Here is a 23,451-nt window from a genome sequence, read left to right on the forward strand (position 1 = left end):
CAAGACAATTCTAAAACTCCCTGGTAGGGAACTTTTTCTTGAACTTTCATTATAGATTTTCTCTGTATGGAAAAGTAACTTAAACAAGTTAAATTCATGATCTGTCAATGGAAGACAGTGTGGACATGTCCTGGTTGGCCTCACCTCCTTCTCCACACATAACCCCCTCCTATCTCACAGTATAAACAGGCTCAACATGGAATATGAATTGTCTAGCATAACAACCTGAGATCTGAAATTAGCAGTTATATAATGTGATTTTTTCAAACATCCCCTGATGACAGCAATATGGAGACCATCTTGTAGCCCACAGAAGTCAAAAGTAAACGTTTGTAACTGGTTTTAGGAACATTTAGAGACATAACTGAACCTTTGGAAATTCAATGCTGTTTTCCATTGAACTTTAGGGACAGGGTTTGTTAAACATTATTAGTGCACTTTAACAGATATACAGAATTGAGACGGTGGTTTGGGAAAATGCTTTCATCAATAAGAAAATATATTCCAATGAGTATTTTTCTATAGTACACAGCTTGAGGGGGGGAAAAAAGGAAATCTCAATGAACTTGACTATTTCAGTAGGTTCAGGATGTGATCCAAAGCTTACCGCTGTGATCCAAGACGAAGTCATCCTGAGCGTATCGATATTTTTCAGGTCCACATGCAATGAAGACATCGTCATCTCCAAAGAAGTCCTGCAAGCACGTCACCTTGATGGCAAAATATACAAAGTAAAATAAACAAATGCAGTATTTTCGAATGCTAAGTCTTCAGTTAGTCAACAACACTTAATTAGTTTGTGTTTTTACAGCAATACCATAACTTTATTTTATAATGACAAACGTTCTAGTCCCTAAGTACATCAGCTATCCTCCATGGATAAGAAGAAGTACAGGAAACCTCACACTCAAGAATGTCAAGTATGACTGCCCCTTACCTCCAAGACCACCTTCTCTTACATTTAATACCTGTATTTTAGCCTATATGTGCATGCTGACGGCTTTGATGAAAATAGCTAGGAACCCTACTGACGCATTCTGGTATTCTTACATCAATTGCTTGTGGGAAAATCTGTTAATTTTTTTTTTTTTTTTTTTTTTTTTTTTTTTTTTTTACTATCGATGGCATTTAATATTCGTATTTTGGTGTCCTGTTAAAGACAACAAACAAAACCAGCAACACATCTACTTTGCCCTGTCATTATTGAAGAAAAAAGGAAATACAAAGTTCCTTCCATGCCCTTTGCAGCTCATTCTGTTCTTTATTGTTGCAATAATGAAGTTACAATACATCTGGAGATGGATGGGAATGTCACAATGACAAATGCTTTAGACATTCTTTAAAGAAACAAAACCAAAGACTTTGAACAATACCACCCCTCAAAAGCCAAAAAGCCAGTTTGTGGAGAAGTGTCTGCTTTAAAACATATTAAGCCAAAAATGCCACAAAACAAATACCAAACTCCTCTTACCTACCCCTAAGAAAATAAGTGATCGCAGGTAGCAAGATATTTTTAAAATATAAGCTGATTAACGTTTTCCTGTGTGCTCTACATGCCCCCCATCTCCCTTCCCTATTATTTTTTACATTCCTATTTAACACTGCATACTCTGAACGAGATTTGGGAATAAAAGATTTGTAGAAGCTATGGAAGTTAGAACCATTTGGTAAAAGCATTTAATTAACGAGCTAAAACAAATCACGCCTTCTAGGCAAATGGGCCTTTTTTTTTTTCCTTTTTTCCCTTTCCAGATACCTGTCAACACCATTTGCATATTTTACCCAGGGTGCTAACAGCGAGCGCTGGCAGATCCTGAGGAAGGGAAGGGTTTGCTGCTGCCTGCAGCAGGCAGCAGCCCGGAATACCAATGACCCTCCATCGCTGCAGGAAAGCAGGGACCTGGCGCTTGCAAGCCATGCAGTTGTCATGGCAGCTCTCCCTGGAAGAACAGCAGGTGCCCTTGCAGCACAAGGAGCCGCACGGCTCGGCCACTTGCAGCATTGACCACAGGTTTCACTGCATTAGGAAGCCAAAGGGCTCCAGCCATCAATGAAATCCTTTTATTTTTATCTTACTGTCACGACAACAACCCACTCACATTTCCCAGAGATGTTTTAAGCTGTAGTTGAAACTGCTGATGGTGGTTTAACCAAAGAGGCAGTACCGATGGGATTCAAAAGGCTGTATAAATGTAAGAGTTTTGCTAACATGACATTTATTCCCCTCTGCCTAATAACTCACTCTGCTAATAAGGAAAGTCTACATTCCCAGAGATTTTTTTTTTTATTTATTTTTTTTCCCAAGAGCATCACCACTGAAGTAAGAGCTTGCTTTAGATACAAAGGCCAAATATCTTTCCCACCTACAAGGTGTAGGAGGGCAGAGAATTCAATAACCAGCTCAAAACCATCCTTATAAGAAAAGCTGTGGAAAACCTTTTAGAATAGTTACCCCAGTTGCGCTGCTGTAAAAGGAGGGAAACACTCCATGAAGCCCAAGCTCACATCTAAAGCCCCCAAACTGGGTGCCATTTTCATAAAGTCTGAGCACTGATCGCTGCCCTGCCTGTGCCCCCTGTGCCCTTGCAGTGCTCATTCAAGCAGGTTACAGCTGAATGTTGTCCTTTGGCAGTGCCTAAAGTGAATCCTTCTGTTCTGATTTAAAGCGCTGCGACTTCCACCTGTCCATCACAGGCCAAGGTTTCAGCTGACTGTAAAGGGTCTTAAGCTGTACTTATAACTGGACCCGGATAAATGCACCTGTGAGAAACATTTACATAGTTGCTCACTATACGCCAACAGTGAATACTGGAAGTCCTCCTTCTCCTTACAGTCTAGACTAGTTAACATGTAAAATGTACAAAAAAAGTATTGAAAAAGTTCAATCAACAAGGAACAAAGATCTGCTCAAATTTACCAAGCTTTCCCCCCCCCAAAAAAAAACAAATTACAAGGTAAGAATAGTGTTTCTAAAACCATGTTCACAGAAATTGTTCACTTTCCTAAAAGCATAATCTAATGGCTATTTTTCTAGGCCTTCATAATAAAGTCATTGAATCAGTTCCCAAGATGCAAGCAGATGCTAAAATGGTCTTTATTTCCCACAGAGTTCAAACTAATGTATATGCTGCAATTAATGATAACAGCGCTCACTTAGCATGCAAAAATAGTACTGAGGGAAAGCTGAACTGAATAGTCTGCATGAGATTTTGCATGCTGCAGGTCCACTGTGGTCTCACTTGCAAATAACACAATTCTGCTCAGAAGAATATCTATATTTTGATCAAATATCAATATCTATATTTTGATCATATAGCAATTATTCATAGCTTCGAGCAGGATTCATCAGTTTAGAAATTTAAAAACAACTGAATTTTGAACATTACTTTTTTTTTTTTTTTTTTTTTTAACTTTCATTAACAGTAGAACTTTCATATATGAGAAATATTTCAGTAATCTAGTGAACAAAATTTGATTTATTGAACTAGTACATGATAAATACAGCTTTTCTCTCCACAAAGTGCCTGTCTGCTGTGCCTTACCCATTCTTTGTTTTGTTGCACATACGCATACCATAGCAAAAACAGTAAAATAAGGAGTCATTCATTCTAGTAACAACTCTCTTGCTAGTCCTGATGCTGTGGGCTTTTGTGCATGATGTTTAAATTTGAAGAGCTGTAGACACCTTGACAAGGTCAAGCACCAGAACAATATCTAATTTTCAATACTATTGAGGGCTTTTTTAGAATTACATTCCTTATGTCATTTTGGAGATTTAGATCTGGCCAATTCCTAGGTTTAAGCACAAAAGCTCTACATGAATACTCAGAATGCTTGTTTTCCAGCAGTGGCCTGGCAGTAACACTCAATCAGAACATCTCTCCTCTCCTGTCTGTGGCTTAAATTACCACAGATAATGGTCTTGAATAAGAAGATGATGAATGTGATTTGCTCGTCTACAAAAATTTTAAAAGAAGGCATATACAGAGGTACATGAAGAAGTTTTGTAGAATTAATTACAGTTGACACTAGAAAGTCTTACACCAGTTTCATATTTCTTTGAATTCTTTTTTTTTTCCCAACAGAAAAATGAAAAATGTTTTTCTCAAAACACTTCAGGAATGCTTTAAAAGGAAAATTAGCTAATTAACTCTGAATTAATTAATTCTAATTCTAAGTAATGTGTTTTAAATGTGTTAAGCCCTATTTATTTCTAAAGACAACACCCTTTCTTAGACAAACATTGCCTATGTTCTGCTCGTAACTCCATTACCTTCCCTTTATTTTGAATACAAAGTGACCCATTGGTGCTCCTCTGACAGCCCAGCCTGCTGTCAGGTTGTCTTGTTGCACAGCTTTTGTTCAAACACATCTATTTGAAAAATAAATTTCCTCATCCTCTGCTGTCCGCTGGTGCAGTGTTTCAATGCGTATACAACCATCACATTTACCTTTTAAATTGGTTTATATTTCTGACAAATATTTATAGCCAACCTAAGAAGTTTCCTCTTTACATAGAAGTATTTCAGTCAGATCAAGCTACAGGACTACATTATATAAAACTGTGACCTTTACAGAAGTCTCTTTCCCATTATTACCACCACCTCGGCCTAAAAATGTACTTTGCACCAACCCCTACTCCTACCCCTGAAAGTAACAAGCAGAAGATGCATCCCTTACAGAAGACACAAGAAAAATGATCCATCATTTATAGACAGAATTCAACAGGGATTTTATAATTATCCTTTATGACAAACTTACAATTAGAAGAGTTGAACAACGCTCTCGCCCACAAGGTATTTGTCCTCCCATCCTCCATAGGAAAAAAGCACTACAAGATTTTGAGAGGCTGATACTAAAGGATCTTATAAACTTATTAAAAAATACTAAAGAATTCAGCTCTTCTCAAATCTTTAACATGAAAGGGAGCCCTGTAACCAACTATAAATAATTTTTTTTTCCTTTTTTTTTTTTTTTTTTTTTTTCCCTTGGATATTTCATAAAGAAACGGCATATATTTCACATGGCCTCTGTGAGTCAGAGGAAGGGCACATAACAGGCAGGAAGTGACAACTGGCAACTGGAGCGCCTCTTGAGCCACAGACTATGACAATGTCATTGCTACTTTATTCACATTAACCAACAGTGGAACAGTTCACAAAGGAAAGATACCTTTAAATATCCAGTTATCCCAAACACAGCTGTGCAGAATTGAAAGAAATTTACACAGAGAAGTGAGCAGTATGGTGTTCTTTAAAATCTTATTTGAGGACTTAACTAGTTTGAAGTTTTAGTTCAAAACAAAATTCAAGTATTTAACACATGCATTTGTGATGTAACTTTAAAGCAGACTATCAGGTGACAAATTAAAACAAACAAAAAAAGCACACAGCAGATCCATATATCAAGACCCTTCAGCCAGGAGCCCACTGAATAAATTATATTTATTCCAGCTGTACAACTATGTTTCATTCTAAATGTAGAATGACAAGCTGTAAAGACAAACACTTTGGCTCAATTTAGTATGGCTGATTCAATTTAAGTAACAGCAACAGGACTGGATGGTTTAAGTCTTAAGAGCCGCACCCTGTGCCTAGGGAAAGCTGCTCTGGATGACAAAATCCCCACGTTAGATGAAAACTGAACTAAGACATCCAACCGGAAAAGATATAAAAGATTGTTTGTATTTTTTTAAAACAATGAAAAAAAATTATACCTACTGACTTCAAGAAATTAGGATAAGGTGTAAATATTTGAAAAAGGAAGTGCATAACATACGAGGCAAAAGGAAAACTAAGAGGAGCGGCATGCACAGCAACAGCTGGATCTGTGCATGTTTGCAGCTCAGCAGTAGTGACAGGCATTAGGGGCTGAAACTCTCAAAGATACGCAGTATGATCTTTTCCCCCAAAAAAATGCTAAAAAAAAAACACACAAAAAACAACCAAACCACCAATAATTCACTGAATGTCAGCATGACAAAACCAGATCCAACCTCCCTGCTCATACCTTCTGTCTGACAGGTCTCTGCTTTTCCCTTGGGCAATGCTACTCCTCTTTGACGGGGGCAGATTACAACTATGCTATACTGACAGTGTTGCTCTTTGCCCCTCGCATCAACTTTTATTTCTGAGTAAGTAAAAGTAAAAGATTTGTCTATTTTGCCTGACAGGTCATTTTTGTGATCATCATTTTTGTTTCCCTTTTCAAATAAAGATAGCATTGCCACTTCCTTGTCACTGCAACATGAACAGTCTCATTAAAATTCTTGCAGTGTTTTTGGATCTGTCCCACTATAACTGTCAGGCTGACAGTTCAAGGGTTTATATGTGTCCTAAAGTACAAAATACAAGCAAAGAAGTCCTGCAGAAATAGGTCAGTTGTCCACGTTCTATTTCAGTTCAATCACCAGCAGGGGCAGACTTAACTTTCAAAAGCAAGAATTTCCTCCGGGCAGCCTCAGGAACTCAAAGAGGAAGGTGAAAAGGGCATTGCCACTCTTTTCTACTGAGCACTGTGATTTTAACACGGATTTTCTTAGCTTGGAATTTCCCCTGGGTCCCTATACTTCCACAGAACAGCTAGACCAAGGGAAAGGGGATGGATGCATTTAACCATTATTAACTACTTACTGAAACCATAAATGTCCTTGAAGACTGAGCTAAGACTAAAACAAAAGATGTTCAGGACTAGCTTAAGGCAGCTATTTTCCCCCTTATACTGAGTCACGTTTCCTGACATGTCTTCAGTACATAGTAAGAGAACAACCAAATCAGTAGCCAGGATATATCCAGGAAGAAGATACACAGAGAAAAGTCATAAACCAGTGAACCTTTGTTTTCCCTAATAATAATAATGATAATAATAAAAGTACTGTAACTGCCAGTATTCTTTTTATTCTTTTTTTTTTAATTAACATTTGGCAGAAATGACAGAGTCAAAGGCAGCAATAGTAAGTGATTTAGAAGCAGGTAAAAAAAAATAAAAATAAACTGAGCAAGAGCCAGGCAGGTATGGAAGCCCACATGAGAACATGAGAACATGAGAACAGCAACAAAACCACTGCTAGATCAGACAGGCAGCAAGCCTGGAATATAAGACTGAGTAATAAGATTCCAGCTGGTACAGGAAAGAAGCACTTGCCACCTCTGAGGTTTAACTTGAACAGCAAAAACCTCTTCTGTTCCTCACCAGCTTATGTGCTCAGTGACAGCTCTAGTGCAGAATCGTGCTGGGATTCCCCACATTAAACAAAATTACAGAATACTAAAAGATGGATACACAAACTATTAGCCTCTGATGCAGCACTTGGAAGAGTCCTACTTGGAAGTAGGACTGGGCACCTTTGCCTGAAACAGCCACAGGGTAGAGGCTGGGGAGTCCTAAGGTTTGGGGACATACAGCCATGAGCTTGATAGACACTAGACACCTTTCCTACTGACTGTAGCTATGAGTACTATGCAATGCATGCCAATGACTACCACAGCAGGCAATCTCTTCAAGGTCATTAGCAGACCAGGACCAAAAAAAATCTCATTTGTTTTTTATAAATAGTTGGGACTAGGCCAAATACATCCATTTCTGAAGCTCAAGTGCAGATTTTTTTTTTTTTTTTTGTCTGTGACTAAAACGTGAAACACAGTTAAAGATCAGGTCATGCAGAAAGAATGCAAAACTAACACATGCTACAAAATGTCAAAAATCACTACCTGGTCTTCTGCTATAACCCTGTGCATCTTGGTGAGTATTTTGAGACTAGCAAATTAACTTCATATTTTAAAGACTGTGATTTTCCTTTACAATAACCTCCTATATTTCTGGACAAAATAAACCTTTTTAAAATGATACATACATATATTTTAGCAATTTTTCAGATGCTTTAACACCATCCTTACAATCTCAATATATCCATTTTTGAAAACATCTCAGTGTGTTTTTTTTCTACAGCTGGATCAAGCAGTGTCCCCTGCTTTCTGGTCTCAGTCCAGCAAAGCCCCTTTCTAAGCCAAGCTTCAAGCTTGTGAGCAGTTCTGCTGCAGTGAGTGAATTATTCGCATTCACAAAACTAAGCACAGCAGGAACTTGTGAAAGGCCTGAGGGCCTCCTCAGCTCTGCTGGACACTGCAGCAGAATTATATATTACATCTGATTTCTAGGTTAGGACTTCCATAAAGCACTGTCTGATTATCTTTGCCTTCAAGTCCATTAAATTCAATAAACAGTGATGGAAGAATTACACTTTCTGAATATATACAAAAAAAATGAAAATGTTGAATTTTCCTTGGATAAAGACAGCTTGTTATCCTATTCAGAAAAAGAGGGGGAAAAAAAATGAAACAAAGACCATAATAAGAATAATGCTTCTAGGCCAGCTTCCTAACTGATTATTTAATCAATGGCTGTGACACATTATTACAGCCATCATCAGAAAATGAACCTCCTTTCACTGATACCCTGTAATGAGGAACAACAGTGAAAACGAAGGAGACAAAACCCTTCTGTCCCACAGGGAATCTGAAGAGTAAGAAAGAAAACAAATGTTAAGTCTTTGCCTGCTGCCTTGTAAACGGAAAAAGTCTGGCAGCAAGCCCAGGAAACGCCTAATACAGTATGACAATGCAGAAAGACTGCATAAACAGACTGGTCAGGTCACCACAACTCATACAGCTATGTGGAACAGATGACAGAATACAGCGCATACCACGTCTTAGTTTTATTTTAATTTTAAACAGATTTTTGCATATATTTTTTGATATCCCTAGAGTTTAATTCAGAAAACGAACACGCATGGAAATGGGAGACTGCATTTGGGTGCATTTCAACAGACAGATCATCCTCACTGTACTGGAAATGCCTGTCAGAAAACTAAGCTCTAGAAATATGCACAAGTTTAAGTGTATTCCTACACGTAGCTGTATCCCAAAGCCTTCCAATACTGTAGGACTTTCTGGCAAGGGCCATTTGCTGGTCTTCCAAAGGACAGACCTGACTTCTTTCTGCAACACAGTATTTCAAAGATTGCACTGATTATGTGCAGCTATTTCGATATGGGAACAATTACAGTTGAGAAGTCTAAAATTCTGTAAATTTTGAATAACTTGAATCACACCTTGAATCACAATACAAATCACATCATCACTCTCTGTAACAAAAAATAGCCCAGAACAACCCTTCCCTCAGTATTATCCTGTACTTGAACATCTCGGAGTAATATAAAATATAATATACTGAGTAGCTCAATATATTATACAACAGTGAAGTTTAACATCGCACTTCGCAATTTAAAGTTACACTTAGAAACAATAGCATTATTGAACAAGGAAATAAGTGGAAATTGGAAACAGAGAATTAACAAATGCAGCTCATGACCATAATCCAGCCTGTGTGAGGAAAAAAACATAGCATTTTCAGTTACAAGACAAGAATTATATCCTTGCCCATAGATGAATTAGTCACGGCAGCACAAGTAAGTCAGCATAACAGACTCTTTCCTTTAGTGGCATAACTGGGAAGACTAATACAGAACCAAAAATAGCCCCTGACTTCACACAGCTAACCTTCCATCTTAGCCCTGAGTAGCTAGTCTAAAAATAAAAGCTACTTGTATCAAGAAAGAACTTAAAAAGAAAAAGCATACTTATAAGGACAGACAGCTGGCTCATCCAGTTCAGTAAAATATTATGGATTCTGTGACACAACTGCTGTTAAATATAAGCTGTATCATTTTCCTCAGTACAACCTCTTTTGCATTATACAAGTCAGTGCCCTTAGCTAGAATCACCTTACTTGACAAATACAGCATTCACATACTACAGAGAACTCAGAAGAATGAAATCATAAGGCCAAATACTCCATCTACTTTCATTTCTTTGATTCTTTAGATCAGAAGACCTGCTGAGGCATGCTGCTATGATCTGCTACAATCCAAGGCCTCTACTGTTTGTGAACAGACACTGTTTCCTGGAGAGGTTACAAAATTTGATCTAAAAGATCAAATTAAATAACTCTTTAAGTTTCAATATTTTCAAATATTGAATATCAAATGCAAGACTCGCTGCAATTCAATATTGTTATGTGGAAATATAAAAAAACTATTGTTTTCTAAGTTCCTGTCTCAAGGTTTCAATCTGGTTCTCATTCAAAGCTGTTTCTCACAGCACTGCAATAGGAGGGGAAAACGTTTAGGTATTCTAGAAATTCACGTCTCTCTTTCAATTCTGTGATATATATATATATATATTCTGTCCCATTTATATCACTTCACGTAACCAGAAGTCTTGCTAAAATCCATTGAGCTGCTTACAGAGTACAATAGTGGGTTTTGCATGCATTTTAAGCTTGGGTCAAGTGCCTCCATATATTAACATTTTTAAACATTAAGTTACTTCATTTAATCAGCTTTATACCTATTTTAATATAACAACCATGCTTCCAACTAAGCTTGTGGTTCCATTAGCTTTCAGGTTTTGTAATGCTAATTGCTTGCCATTACATTCAAACTACACATACAGATCTTTCAAATGCTTTTGATTCTTGCAGTATCACAGAATCACAGAATGGTTTGGGTTGGAAGGGAACTTAAAGATCACCTAATACCAACCTCACTGTCATGGGCAGGGACACCTCCCACTAAATCTGGCTGCCCAAAGCCCCTTCCAGCCTGACTTTGAACACTTTCAGGGAGGAGGCATCCACAGCTTCTCTAGGCAACCTGTTCCAGTGCCTCAGCACCCTCTGAGTGAAGAACATTTCATCTAAATCTACTCTCTTTTAGTTTAAAACCATTGCTCCTTGTCCTATCACTAAGCTCCCTGACAGAGTCCCTCTCCTAGTTTTCTTGTATCCTCCTCACTGAACTGCAATGTAAATACAGGAAGAAAATTAAACTTATGCATGGTCTCTACTCACTCTTTCAAAAAATGACATTTCACAGATAAAATAACAGAAATACTGTATAAAAATACTACCATATATACTGTGAAGGTATCAGTTTCCATGCTTTGCTTTGCCTGTCATGAGTCACACTGGCCTGTCAAACTTGCATGCAACATCCATAACAATTACGCTTGACTGCTGGCACCAAGTAGAAGCAATGAGGATATAACAGATTAATCAAGAGATTAGCTGCATAAAGGGTCATTATTCAGCAATAAACTACTGAAAATTAAAAAATCCTCAAGCCGCCTGGATCACTATTTCTGCTGAGAGAGAACATCAGGGACATTGTGTAAAATAAACATTTCAAGATGCAAAGACTGCTGAATTTTGGAAGCATCTGGTAACACTATCCTGTTTTGTGGACCTCTGCATCAATAATGTTATAGGTACTTTGGAAATGCATGAGAAACTTCATCCTGTTTTGAATTAATTACTTCAGAATTCCTTATTGGTATCTGAAAATAAATCTTAGGAGAGCAGGAACAACTGATACATCACAGATTGTTGCAGAAGATCCATTTCCAAAACACTGCATTTTTTATTTTTTTAAAGAAAGTTTAAAAATATTTTTCAGGCCTCCTTCTATAAGATACTGAATTATGGAGTGTAAAATGAAGCAAACACAGTCTTCAAATTCTAACATCAACCACAGTGAAACTCAACACTGAAGGCCAGTCATGTATTAGCTCTGCTACCCACAGAAACCAATACTGGTACTAAAATCATTTTCCTCTTTTTTCCACTTATATTTGGCAATACTCGATTCAATACTTTCTTCCAGACTCCTACCACCCACTGTAGAGCAAATACAAAATATACTTATTCCTGTAATATAAACCTCTTTTGACTTCAGAATTACATTAATGTGGAAAATACTAAATCTCAATTTACATAATGCAATGCCCAATGCAAAATCTAGATCTGTATTATCTTAAATTTTGGCTAATCAAATATTTTCAGTGATTTTGCTTAGTTTATTTTTCCAAAATTTTAATTGTGATGTCTGCTGCTAACATGACAGTCTCCCAAGTTTGTGTTTCTGTCGTAATAAGTGTCAGAGTTCACTAAATGTATTATTTTATCCAAGGGCTGTTTTCCCAAACAACCATTTTTTCCTCTGCATCAAAACCTGTTTAGAAGCCCTCATACATTGTCAGCAGTTGTTTAAATACTTTAAGAAATCTAAAGTGGGATACAATTGTTGATTTCAAGGTTTGTTTGTTTTTAAATCACTAGTTCATCAAGCATTTCCTCATATTTTGTCTTCACAATGCTTAAAAATCTGTATCAGCCCTCATTATTTTCACTGCAGTGATTGCATTTTTTTCACATATGGAAAACAGTAAATCCAGCAGTCAGGTCCCCTCACATTCTTACTCATATCTTGTACAACAGCTAGTCCATCTGGAAGTCCTTAATCACCTATTTCTGGCTAAATAAACAAACACAAACAAAAAGTAAAACCCAGTCAGCTTCAGGCTAGAACTACGAACAGCCTATGGAAGTGGAAGAGCTATGGAGAGGCCATAATTTTTTCTCATTAATCATTCATCAACAAGAGCAGTTATGAGTCAATTTTGTGCCTAATAGTGCCGCTGTGTAATATAAATAGTATTGCTTCACTGTTCTGTGTTTTTTCCCCACTAAATTAGTTTTCTTTGGCATTTTAGTACGTCTATTTTACCCATTTTCAAAGTTGAGGGAAGAGGGTGTTTTCAAAACCATTACAGCCGACAACAAAAGCGGGAACAGATGAGAGTGCCTGGCTCCAATATGTGTGTTTCTACTGACATGGAGAACACCTCCAACCATACCAAGGATGCTCCCTGTGTGAGCCCTGCCTGGTGGCAGATCCTGATCCTAAGCCAGCCTGATGCAATTGAGAATAGCAAATGAAGCCCCTACATGTGAACTGCTATTTTATTTTGCAAAGAACTGGAAGCTGCTGTAGCTGCAGCACCTCCTGTGATGTTCCTATCACAGCTGCCAACATGTGGAATTAATTAAAGTCCCACTCAGTCTGCCTGAATCTAAGCTGCAGTGCTCCAGACTCTATGCTGTGCTTTAAAGAGGCTGATATCAAGATGCTCAGTCTGGCTCAAAATGCACCTGTTGCTGCAGCTGATAGAAATACCAATGCAAACAAGATTTGGGAATCCTCAGATTACAGTTTTTTCATTACTATTAAAAGGATTAACTTGCAAAACAGCAAAAACTTCAGACTCTTCTCCCTTCCCTTAAAAAACAACAAAACCAAAGTTCTAACCAAGACTAAGCAGACATAAGATGATTTTAAAAAGAGCTAAAATGTATACTTGCAATGTTTTTTCAATTTATTCTACAGTTAGATAAAAACAATATTGAGGTTGGCGATGATGGCATGTTGTTGTAATTCTGGGGAACTATACCAGCCCAAAATATTAGACTGAAATATTATGCTCAGTGTTTGAAAAGGAATTCAAAACCACAAATAATATCCATATAAGCATACTTGAAATTTCTGAAAAATCGTATCATTAAATAATCTAAGCCAACAGTAAGTTTACAAAATGAAAGCCACAACACTTACTTCACCAATAGGACTGATGATCACCAGTTGTTTTTCAGTCTCCAGGTTTCTTCAGAGGAAAAATTATCAGGATTCTAGACACCATTATCATGACACCCCCATACACATTTAAGACAATACATAAATTAAACAAATATGATTCAGGTGCATTAATTTGTAATTACAGACAGAAGGACAAATATATTATTTTATCTTTGTGAAGACTTAGAACAAAGCCTCACTTACAGCTTTCCTTTCCCTTCCTTCTTACTCCCCAAAGTTCCAGGTCCTCCAGTTCAGTAAAGGGGCAGAGGTATGAAAGAGATGTGCTGACCTGGGATCAGTTATCAGTGTGAGGAAAGAGATACAACAATTTCCAAATGCTCTATTTGTAAGTTTGTGAAGATCTATTTGTTTCACTGGTACGTTGCCTGAAACATTTACTTTCCAGAAATATACATCTGTATGCAAGGTCTAAACGTGATTTTGCATTAAGGAAAAATAATGGCATTCTAGGTCCTACTGCCAGCAGCTGATACCTGGGACCCTGCCAGTTCTCTGCAGTTTGTGTCAGAGCCAACTAGAGACCAAAGCTGCAATTGCACCTCTTCAGTGCAGAGTGATCCTCCTGGGACCAAACGGTATTATAAATTCACCCCTGTTCCATGCAGTAGGAAGGTATGCACAAGACCACTGCACAGCTTGCACCTTGGGTATGCAACTGCACAGAACTGCACATCATACACTACAAACAGCTTTGGAATAAAAATAGTACGGGTGTTCTCAAAATCACAAACATACCTTGCAACCAGCAGCAGCACCAGGAAGTGCTGTTTAGTAGCAGATCAGGAGCAGATACTGCATCTGCTCAGAAGTGGAATTACATAGGCTTTGAAGTGAGCACTGCAGCAAGGCTGTCATTGTCACACACTTCCAATTACACATACAACGTGGCCCTAAACCCATTCCACCATTTTTCTGCAGTCTGGTCAAGGCTTCATTTGTTTCATCTTCAAAAGATAAGCAATGTCTGGGAAAGCATCCTAATTTAAGAAGCATCTAATGTGATTTGTCTGTTTTCATTCTGCTAACTTCCATTATTACATGTATGGTTTAACTTATCAGTTGTCTGATCCTGAACAAGCATTAAAACAAAAGAAATAGATTTTCTCTTTTGATTAATATTTTGTATAAGATTTATCATTCTCTTCCTCTTGAGGCCACAAGTACCTGATACTCTGCAAAACCAGAAATGCATTCTCAGTAATGATTTCTGACATTCTCTTCAATTGCTAAAATATCTCCATAGTCTTGAAATAACACAGACCATAAAAGGGGAAAACAGACTATTACACAAAAATGTGTCAGGATGTCGTCAATAAATCTCATGCATTAATTATACTAACAGATTCACTTTGCACTTTCCCCTCTTGCAATTCCTCCCATTGAGTGAATTTCTGTACACATGGGAGCTCTGGTGTAAATTTCAGCCACTCCTACACTTGCTTACAGCAGTATTAGCCTTAATCTATGTAGTCACTGTTGCTAAAGCAGGAGTGTAGTTCTGGCAACTGCTCCTTCATCAGGAGGTTACTGGTGTCCTTATTTCTACTCTCAAGGTCTAAAGCTTTTGTAGATATTCCTCAGTGCTTAAAGAGCTTCCTAAGCAGCTTCTGGGAACATATGTTGTTTTTACTCGCTCTGGGTTGAGTTTCACTATGTGTGCCAAGCAGATCTCTGTGGAGCCCTGTCAGCGATCAACTGATTTAGTATTCAAAATTAGAACCCAAGCCCAGCTACTTTTGGCAGATTCACAGGCAAGAGTCCTAATTCTTATCTACATCAGCGTATCCGGTCACAGTTATTTGATTTCAGTTACTCTGACATTTTCTGTACTGGTGCATTAAAATGGACTGGCAGTACAGTGCACTCTGTACAGTGCATTAAAAGGGGCTGGAAGATACCTGTCTGGCTTGCAAAGCCTTCCACAAACAAGCAGCTCTCTTAGAAGCTGACTTAAGGAAAGTGTCTAGGGATATGGTTTGTATTGGTACACAAAGCCTTACTTACCATTAATAAGTCTGTTTTAAATTAATTGCAAGAGGAAGGTCTCAGGGACTAGAAGTAATGTGGTTCATTTATTCCCAAAATGAAGTCATAATCCTAAAAGTTTTCTAGAAAATATATATTGGATCAGTGCAATATTTTTCTGTTTTCTTTTTCTGAGGTCCCCCAGAAATATTTCCGATAGAGATACAGATTCCTGATAAGGGAATTTAAGATTATCAAATATTACTTTACTATTCCTAATTAGGTTTGTACAAACCATCTGTTTTCCATGAACACCATGTTGAAACTGCTGCTTCAAATACGGTATGGAAAAGTCAACTGCAGCTCTTCAGAAATCCATGGTTCACACTGCATCTGCTAAGTATTCCATACGTGTTTCCCTGCCAGGCTTTTCTTTTGTTGAAAGAGGACTGTAGCAATATTATTTTTGTTCTAAAACTCTCTGCTTACTAGTCTAAACAATCCTTTGAAATTGTTACACAAATATTTACATTCAGTACATGGCAGTTACATAACGGTGCCTTTAAAGGAGTGAGAACTATTAATAAACTCAAAGTAACTCAGTCATCCTGAAATCTGGTTACACGCAAGGATCAAAAGAAGCTTTCTCCAAAGAGCTGTATTAAAGTCTAAATCTAAAACTGATTTTTTTTACTATTATTATCTTTTTTACATTTAATACCCAGATCAAACAAAACATGACAGCTCAGTGCCTGCAAATGGGAGATGGTCAGGTTTTCTGGACTTGTGCTGAATTTTCTCAACTCAGCAATACCTATCACTATGGATATTCTGAAGGTACTCTGAAAACATTAGGCTTTTAAAAAAAATAACAGCAGAAATGCAATGACTCCCAGTTTCTCTTAATACGCTTCATCTTTCATTAAGCACCGTCACCCCAAATTTAAATTTGCATACATACTCCATAAAAGTTCAGGTATTCCCCTGTGTATTAGCAAGTTACTACTGCAAGAAGTATATGAAGGGAAGTAGCAAGCAGTGAGAGGCTCAGCAAGAACAAAAAAAGAAACAAAATTTAAGAATATAACAGTTATGAAAATCACATTACTTACAACATATACATGTTTCATCTACCTCCAAATCTGTGTTAGAGATAGGAAAGCTTAAAACATATAAATAGGTATTTCATTTGTATACCTTCCCTAGCACACACTAACATTACTAATGCTTAAAAACAACAGCAAAAAAGCCAGCTTTAGACTGAAATCATTCGAGGGATTTCCAAGACTACTAATTCTCCACAATAGTAGAAACAAAAGAAATGTAAATCACACACACACACACAAAAAAAAAAAAAACCAAAAAAAAAAAAACAGTGAGGTGATGGAGAAGAGTCACAGTGAATTTGAGGAAGGTAGACATAGAGTTCTTGCTATAGAAATGAGGCGGAATTAGTAATTTGAAACCAGCAGTTTTATAACCACGGTTTTACAAGTGACTAATTTGTCAAGTGCTACATTTGGTTATAACCTTCTGCTTATTCTTTGTAAGAACCCAGCTGGAGATGACCCAGATGCTACCAAGAACTTCATATGTATCTATACATAGGTGCAGGTATTTTGGGAAATGAATTTCTCAGAGCTCAGATTTTGACAAGAGAATTTAATTTTTAAAATAGCTGGAAATGTGTTCAAGAATTTTGAGATTTTAAGTATAGCTTAATATTGATATTGAAAATTTGATAATTTTAGGAACTGGCAGCCAGATTTAACCATTAAAGAATCTACTGCAGATGGATATTAGAAATGAATGAACAATCTCCTTAAACTATACTTTCTATTTCTTTTAATACTTTATATTAAAAATACAATTTTTTGTTGTTTTGAGGATACAGGTTCATAAAATAAAAACTTTATGTATTTTGCAAAATAGGCAAACTCAAGTATGTGTATGATAAAGAATACTATTGATAAAGGTCTCTTTTCTGATAATACAGTATTAGATTAAGAGTTTCCTTGTTAATATTCCATTTCACAGAAAACCTGCACTTTCTATTGTGGCAAATGATAATTAAAATTTTATAGAATAACACAAAATTATAACTTACTCCCTGCCAACTGAGGACACTTTACAAGAAAGTTCCTCTCACAAACATCCAGGTATCATACACTCAATATCTAGCCTTCAGTTAAAAATATTTTTAAGTAGGCTAGTCAGGCTGAAAATGACTCAGAGTATGATGGTGGATGAATCATTTAAAACATTTTAAAATTAATTATATATGGATATATAAAACAGTGAGGGGAAAAAAAGGTCACAAAGAACCTTTAACTTCAGTCTCATCCCTAGCAAAGACAATAATCACAGCAAAAATTAATATTTATAACTCATGACATACCTGACAAGTCTTTTTTATTTCAGTCCCCCATCATTTTGAACTTCACATAACCCCATAACCCCCCCTTCCATCATACAAACAAATATTGCAATTCTTATGTAGTGTACCAATATCCTAACAAGGATTCAGAGAAGATTCTGCATGTGAAAATATTGGACCCTAGCTTTCCTTCTCTCCTTCCTCAAGATCTACAGCAACAAAGATTACATGTTCAGAGCAATGAGCAGCAATATTAACTGCTACCAAGATCTTTATCAGCTACCACTGGTTTTGGAGGGAAGACAGAAACAGAGAGACTACTACTTTGGAAAAGTTCTGGGAAAAAATTCCAGTCAAATTATAGATACACTTTCTAACTGTATCATGTAGTCACACCTGAGGCATATTTTTTCTCTAATGCGGATGTGATTTAAAGAGAATTTCACCAATAAACTCTGCTACAGATGAAGGTAAAAAAATATTAGGAGATCCGGAAGTTATTTTAAATATATGCTGTTTATGTCATGTTTAATGGAAATATCCAAAGCTCTTATTCTTGTAGCTTTTCAATTTTTCAGAAAGTGTATCTCATTGTGCAGTGAGTACTTGTATCCAAACATGTGAGAACAACCAAAGCAGGTATGCTTCTCATTTTTCTTAGCTTACCAGCTGACGTTTCCTAATTATAATTTTACCTTTTGTAACTAGAAGAGTAAGTAGAAAATGGTTTGTACAGGACAGTATCATTCTGCATATGACAACAACATAGACTTCTTGTTTCTTAGTTAAAAGGAAGGCTTTTGAAAAACAAAATGCCCCCAGCCATTAAAGGTAGTCCCTAGTGACAGGACTAACTCTATGAAACCTGCTTTTATTATCAATATTATTGTTAGTTTTTATTATAATTAAATAATGTTTATTTGAGGGAGATGGATAAGGTGAATCTTCTTCAATTGCAGAGAAGTGTTTAGGTGCTGGGCCTACATCCACCTCCCAGTAGATGAAGAAGGGTGGTCTTGGATGTTACACAAGAATCTTCCCACACAGTGAGTAACAAGTAAGGATCTCAGAGGCTGGGCTAGTAGTAGGTTTAGAGTCCCCCTCTTATTTTGGAAGCCAACTGGGTTTTGAGTTGAAAATTCACTGTAGTGTGTTTTTTTTTTTTTTTTTTTTTTTTTTTTGCCACTAATATCAGAGCAGTGTACACATTAAAATAAGATGGATTAAGAACCAGTGCAAATGATGAAGTATGTTTGAACAGCACTGTGTTCTGGCTGTTTTCTCTGCAATCAGAGGTAGCTCAGCAAAAGTCTAGATAGCTGCAAGTTCATCGTTTATTTCTGTAATGAGTACAGGAGTGAAAAAAATGGAAAAAGGTCTTTTCATTTCCATTAATAGACGTGTAATGTCAGTCATACTCATACTATGTTACATAGCTACTAAATGAAGACAAAAAACCTCCTTTAAAAAAAAAAAGTTTATCTGTCTCATTTAATACCTGTACTTCTCTTCATGCAGTTTTTAGCAAGAAAATTGTTGCACAATATTATGACCAGTGCACACTCCTTATATTAGCATTTATTTCATATTTTCCATAAATTAAGATATAAATACATTGAAGACAGTTAAAAAAGGATCTTCTACTGTGTTGAGAAATAAAGTTCTAAAATAGAAGTTCACGGAATAGAAACTTTCACCTCACACATATTATTGCCAAAATATGCAAGCAAGCCATGAGAGTTACTTTGGAAATTCCAGCTAAGCGTATGCAATTCACAAGAAGTGTTATCAAACATCCTCATTCATCCATTTACCATAACACAGTTCTGAATTTTCTAAGGCTTGAGGTTGTTTGGATATAAATGTTTTTTATATCCCAAATCATGTTTTTTAAAGTCCAATATCTCAAAAGTAGAAGATTGAAAAAAAAAATGTGCAAAAGGCTAAGTGTTCTGAAAGAAATCAAACTGTATTGATGTGTAAAGAATAACAAACCTGTACCCAAACTTCTAGTTTAAATAGTAGATAAAGCCCTCTCAGATCCTACAAACTTCTTGACACTATCTTGGCAACTTAGACTGAACCATCTCCCATGGGCTTCTAGACAGTTTGTGACAGAAGAAAACAGTGAGGTTCTCAATCCTCAAATAGATACATCAGTCCCAAACTAAGAACAATTCCATTCCAGTAAAGGAAAAATACCGATTGAACTAGATGTACATTCTTAAGCAGGCATCAAACTTCAAGGGCTATATAGGAAGTAACAAATCTATTGTCTATAGCAACAGCCCCTCTGATGTTAAAATTGCAAGGAATTTTATTGTTCGTATGTGAAAACAAAGAAGGACAAATACAGAATTGCAAGGACACTTTATGAATCAGATTTTATCCTTTGTTCATCTTCTTCCTCTTAGATTTCCCATAATTATAGGATTGGTTTTACTGTAGTTATGCTTTAAGAAAAAGTAATAGAAAGTATAATTGTATTATAAACTTTACAAGTATACATTAACACATATGTTACAAATATGCCCTAATGTTTCTGCACATTAATCTGCTGTATCAGAGCTTGCATGGGGACCATCAAAAGATTTCCCTGCCTAACACCTACAGCTCCAGTGAAGTGAAGATTCCTTCCAAATATTCAGAACACTTATGTTTATAGAATAGTTTGTTAAAAGCGTAACTATATAGATTAGAAATAAACGGCACTAGAATATTAGAAAATACTTTAGTACAGCTAATCCAGAAACATAAATCGTATAGTCACATTGCCACAATTTTACAAAGGGTAGTACTCCAATTGCTGAATCAAATGCCCTTCATGAAAGTCACTCTTCATTTCTGCAGGAAAAGGAGGAACAAAAATCTGAAACTTAGTAAGAAAAGCCTTGTAAAAAGTTAGTGTTTTTCCTCCTGATGTGTTTGCTTTACTACTATCTGACACATGGTAAGGATGACTTAAAAAAAGAGAGACTGGAGAGAAAGAATACGAAAATAAATTTTCTCTGCTACCCCCATAGGAATCTGAAAAGTATCACAAAGCACACACAGTATATTCTCATCCTCTTCACAGAAAAAGTTTAATATTTCCTGCCTCAAAAAGGATTAGTTTCTTGACTGATTGAGAATATTTCTACCCACCTAAAAGTAAGTAGATGCAATGTCAGGTAGTCTGCAGTCCGACCAGACATAGACCATGTCCAGGTCTGCAAATTACACTCATCAAAGCTAGCTGTGGTCAGATGTCTGCCTGCACAACCAGGTAGGCATATTCTAAGGCTCCCTTGCAAAATATAGAGAGAATACGGCAAATACTTCATAAATAGGACCCAATTCCACATTTATCTGTGCTTAACCTCTCTGGTTCAATTTTACTTCCATCTAAATCAACCAGACTCTTACTTTAAAAGAGAAACTGCATGTTCTCAGCATGTAAAAAAAGAGCATCTTCATAAAGTGCTTACAAGAAGGATTCAGGTTCTGTCTCTCTGGTAACAAACTCTTTGTTTTTCTTTAACTAACTGGCTTATTTTCCAATAATTTTACTCAAAACACTGAAGTTATTTTAAATACAAAATACTAGTGCTATATTAACTAGTAATATACTAATAATGAATATATATATATAGTAATTAATATTACTAGTTGAACTTTAAAGTTAGAGATAAGGACAAAACCAAGAAATGTCTACCCAGACCTCAGTCTAAAAACCTAACTTGCCCTGTATTTAATAAGTTATTTTCTATCCTTTTTTTCTTCTGTATTATACTAGTTCAAAAAGTCTCCCATGATTGCAGTGACCCTGTGCCATATATCAGTAAATAAAATGTCAAGTAAATACAAACAAGTCGAATATTTAAGAACATGGCATAAATGGCACACTTACACAACAGAAGAAAATGGTGGTTGACCTTGTGAGAGAAGTGCTACAAGGACACCAAATTTCACTGCCTGCAGTGAAAACACCATCACCCCTTCCTATGCAGAGCTTACAACCTGACAGCCACAAAGAGGGTCATTACTCCATCTAAGTGCTGGAAAGCTCTCTTCTTTTAAAAGTTGGCTTCTATTGCTTACTTTATTACCTTCTCTTGAAACTACTGTGTTTAAAGGTTCACTGCAAATTAATCAGGTAGTAATATTTTAAACATTAAAGACGAATATTCCATTTCCTCTCTGACAAATCGTGTCATGTCTCCTGACGTGAATGTGTTATGAGTGAGAATGCCATTTTTCTTAGTAATTGGTATAAATCTAGCAGAAAAGTTCATACTTCAAGATTTCAGTATTATCGCTTCAGCATACCTAAGAGAAGCTGACCACCTGAATACAGCCAACCAAGCAGCAACAGGTCCATCAGCCTGAAGTACAACAGGTCCATCAACCTGACAACCTGAAAGATCTTAAACAGAAAGACTGCTTATAGACTATTATGAACCGGAATAGCAAAAATTCGATCTTGAAACTCTTTCAAATGCAGTTGGTAAATAGCTTTACGATGTAAGGCATAACAGGCTTCTTAAAGGAAAGTTTGAATATTCAAATGTGATAATCGAAGGACTGTTTACTAAAGTAAAATAGGGTAATCTAACTATAGGGAAAAAAAATCCATGATCTCAAAGTAATAAGGGACATGTGACACAAATCCTAATCTGGCATATGACAGCTGCAGAATGAATTCAAAAGATTTTTACCAGACTAATTATCTGTTAATGGCTGGGCTCAGCGGGACACAACAAATTCCCAAGGTTTAGTTTCCAAGTCATGTGATTTGATCGTAGCATGGCAGATGGCAGACAATGACTGCATACCCTTCATTTATTCTAAGAGCTACACACGCCATTTCGGTAACCCAGTGCTAAAATTATGGTAATCACACATCAGCAAATACACGTTTCTGCTGGTGACACCACTATTCTTGCAGCCATTGTTTCCCACACTGTGCAGCATGTCGTTTTTATTAAGTGCCGTCAGCTCTTGGAGCGTACAGACAAAAATTGAGAACCCAGTAGGATTTACCCTCTCAGAGGATCCAGAAAGGTGCTGGCAAGTTGGATGTCAGTTTAACAGTACACGCATTTGCTTTTATTTAAAGTATCAGTAGCTTTTTTCAGTTGCCGTTGTCTAATTTAGAAGTGTTAACTTCATATCAGAGTTTGATTTTGCATTCATTTTGATAAATATTCTGCTATTTCGACAACCCACCTCACTAACCCGTTAGTTTGATGACAATAGCTGCTAGTGTTTATATACCTAAACCTTACATCACTGAAAAAGATTAAATTTACCCCCAGTGGACCCCAGCCGTTACATTCTCAGTAATGCTATACCACATCCCCAAAGCTAGAGTTACATATCCCTGGGGGAGGCAACATACATTCTCCATGTTATCTGTAGTATATTTTAAATTATTGATTTCCAGAAAGTATAAGTATGAATACTACACAGATTCTTTGCCACCCTCCTCCTATCCCCAAACAAATTCTAAAGACTCGAAAGCCAAGTTTTGCAGTGCTAGACTTCAGTTATTCCACATGGCATGACCTTAATTTTT

General features: G+C 36.6%; 1 protein-coding gene across 4 annotated transcripts in view; it reads right to left on the reverse strand.

Annotated features, from left to right (window-relative positions):
• Positions 1-23,451, reverse strand: part of DCLK2 (doublecortin like kinase 2) — an 86,288-nt gene that overhangs the window by 43,259 nt on the left and 19,578 nt on the right. For all 4 annotated transcript variants that reach the window (XR_014317376.1, XM_082758984.1, XM_082758983.1 and 1 more), the window contains exon 3: positions 608-710. Coding sequence is in view for 3 of the 4 variants with exons in the window: in XM_082758984.1 (XP_082615110.1) it covers positions 608-710 (103 nt within the window). In the remaining variant the exon portion in view is untranslated. The remainder of the gene's footprint in view (positions 1-607; positions 711-23,451) is intronic.

Source organism: Aythya marila, assembly GCF_965140915.1.
Source record: "Aythya marila genome assembly, chromosome: 4".
NCBI classification, from domain to species: Eukaryota; Metazoa; Chordata; class Aves; order Anseriformes; family Anatidae; genus Aythya; species Aythya marila.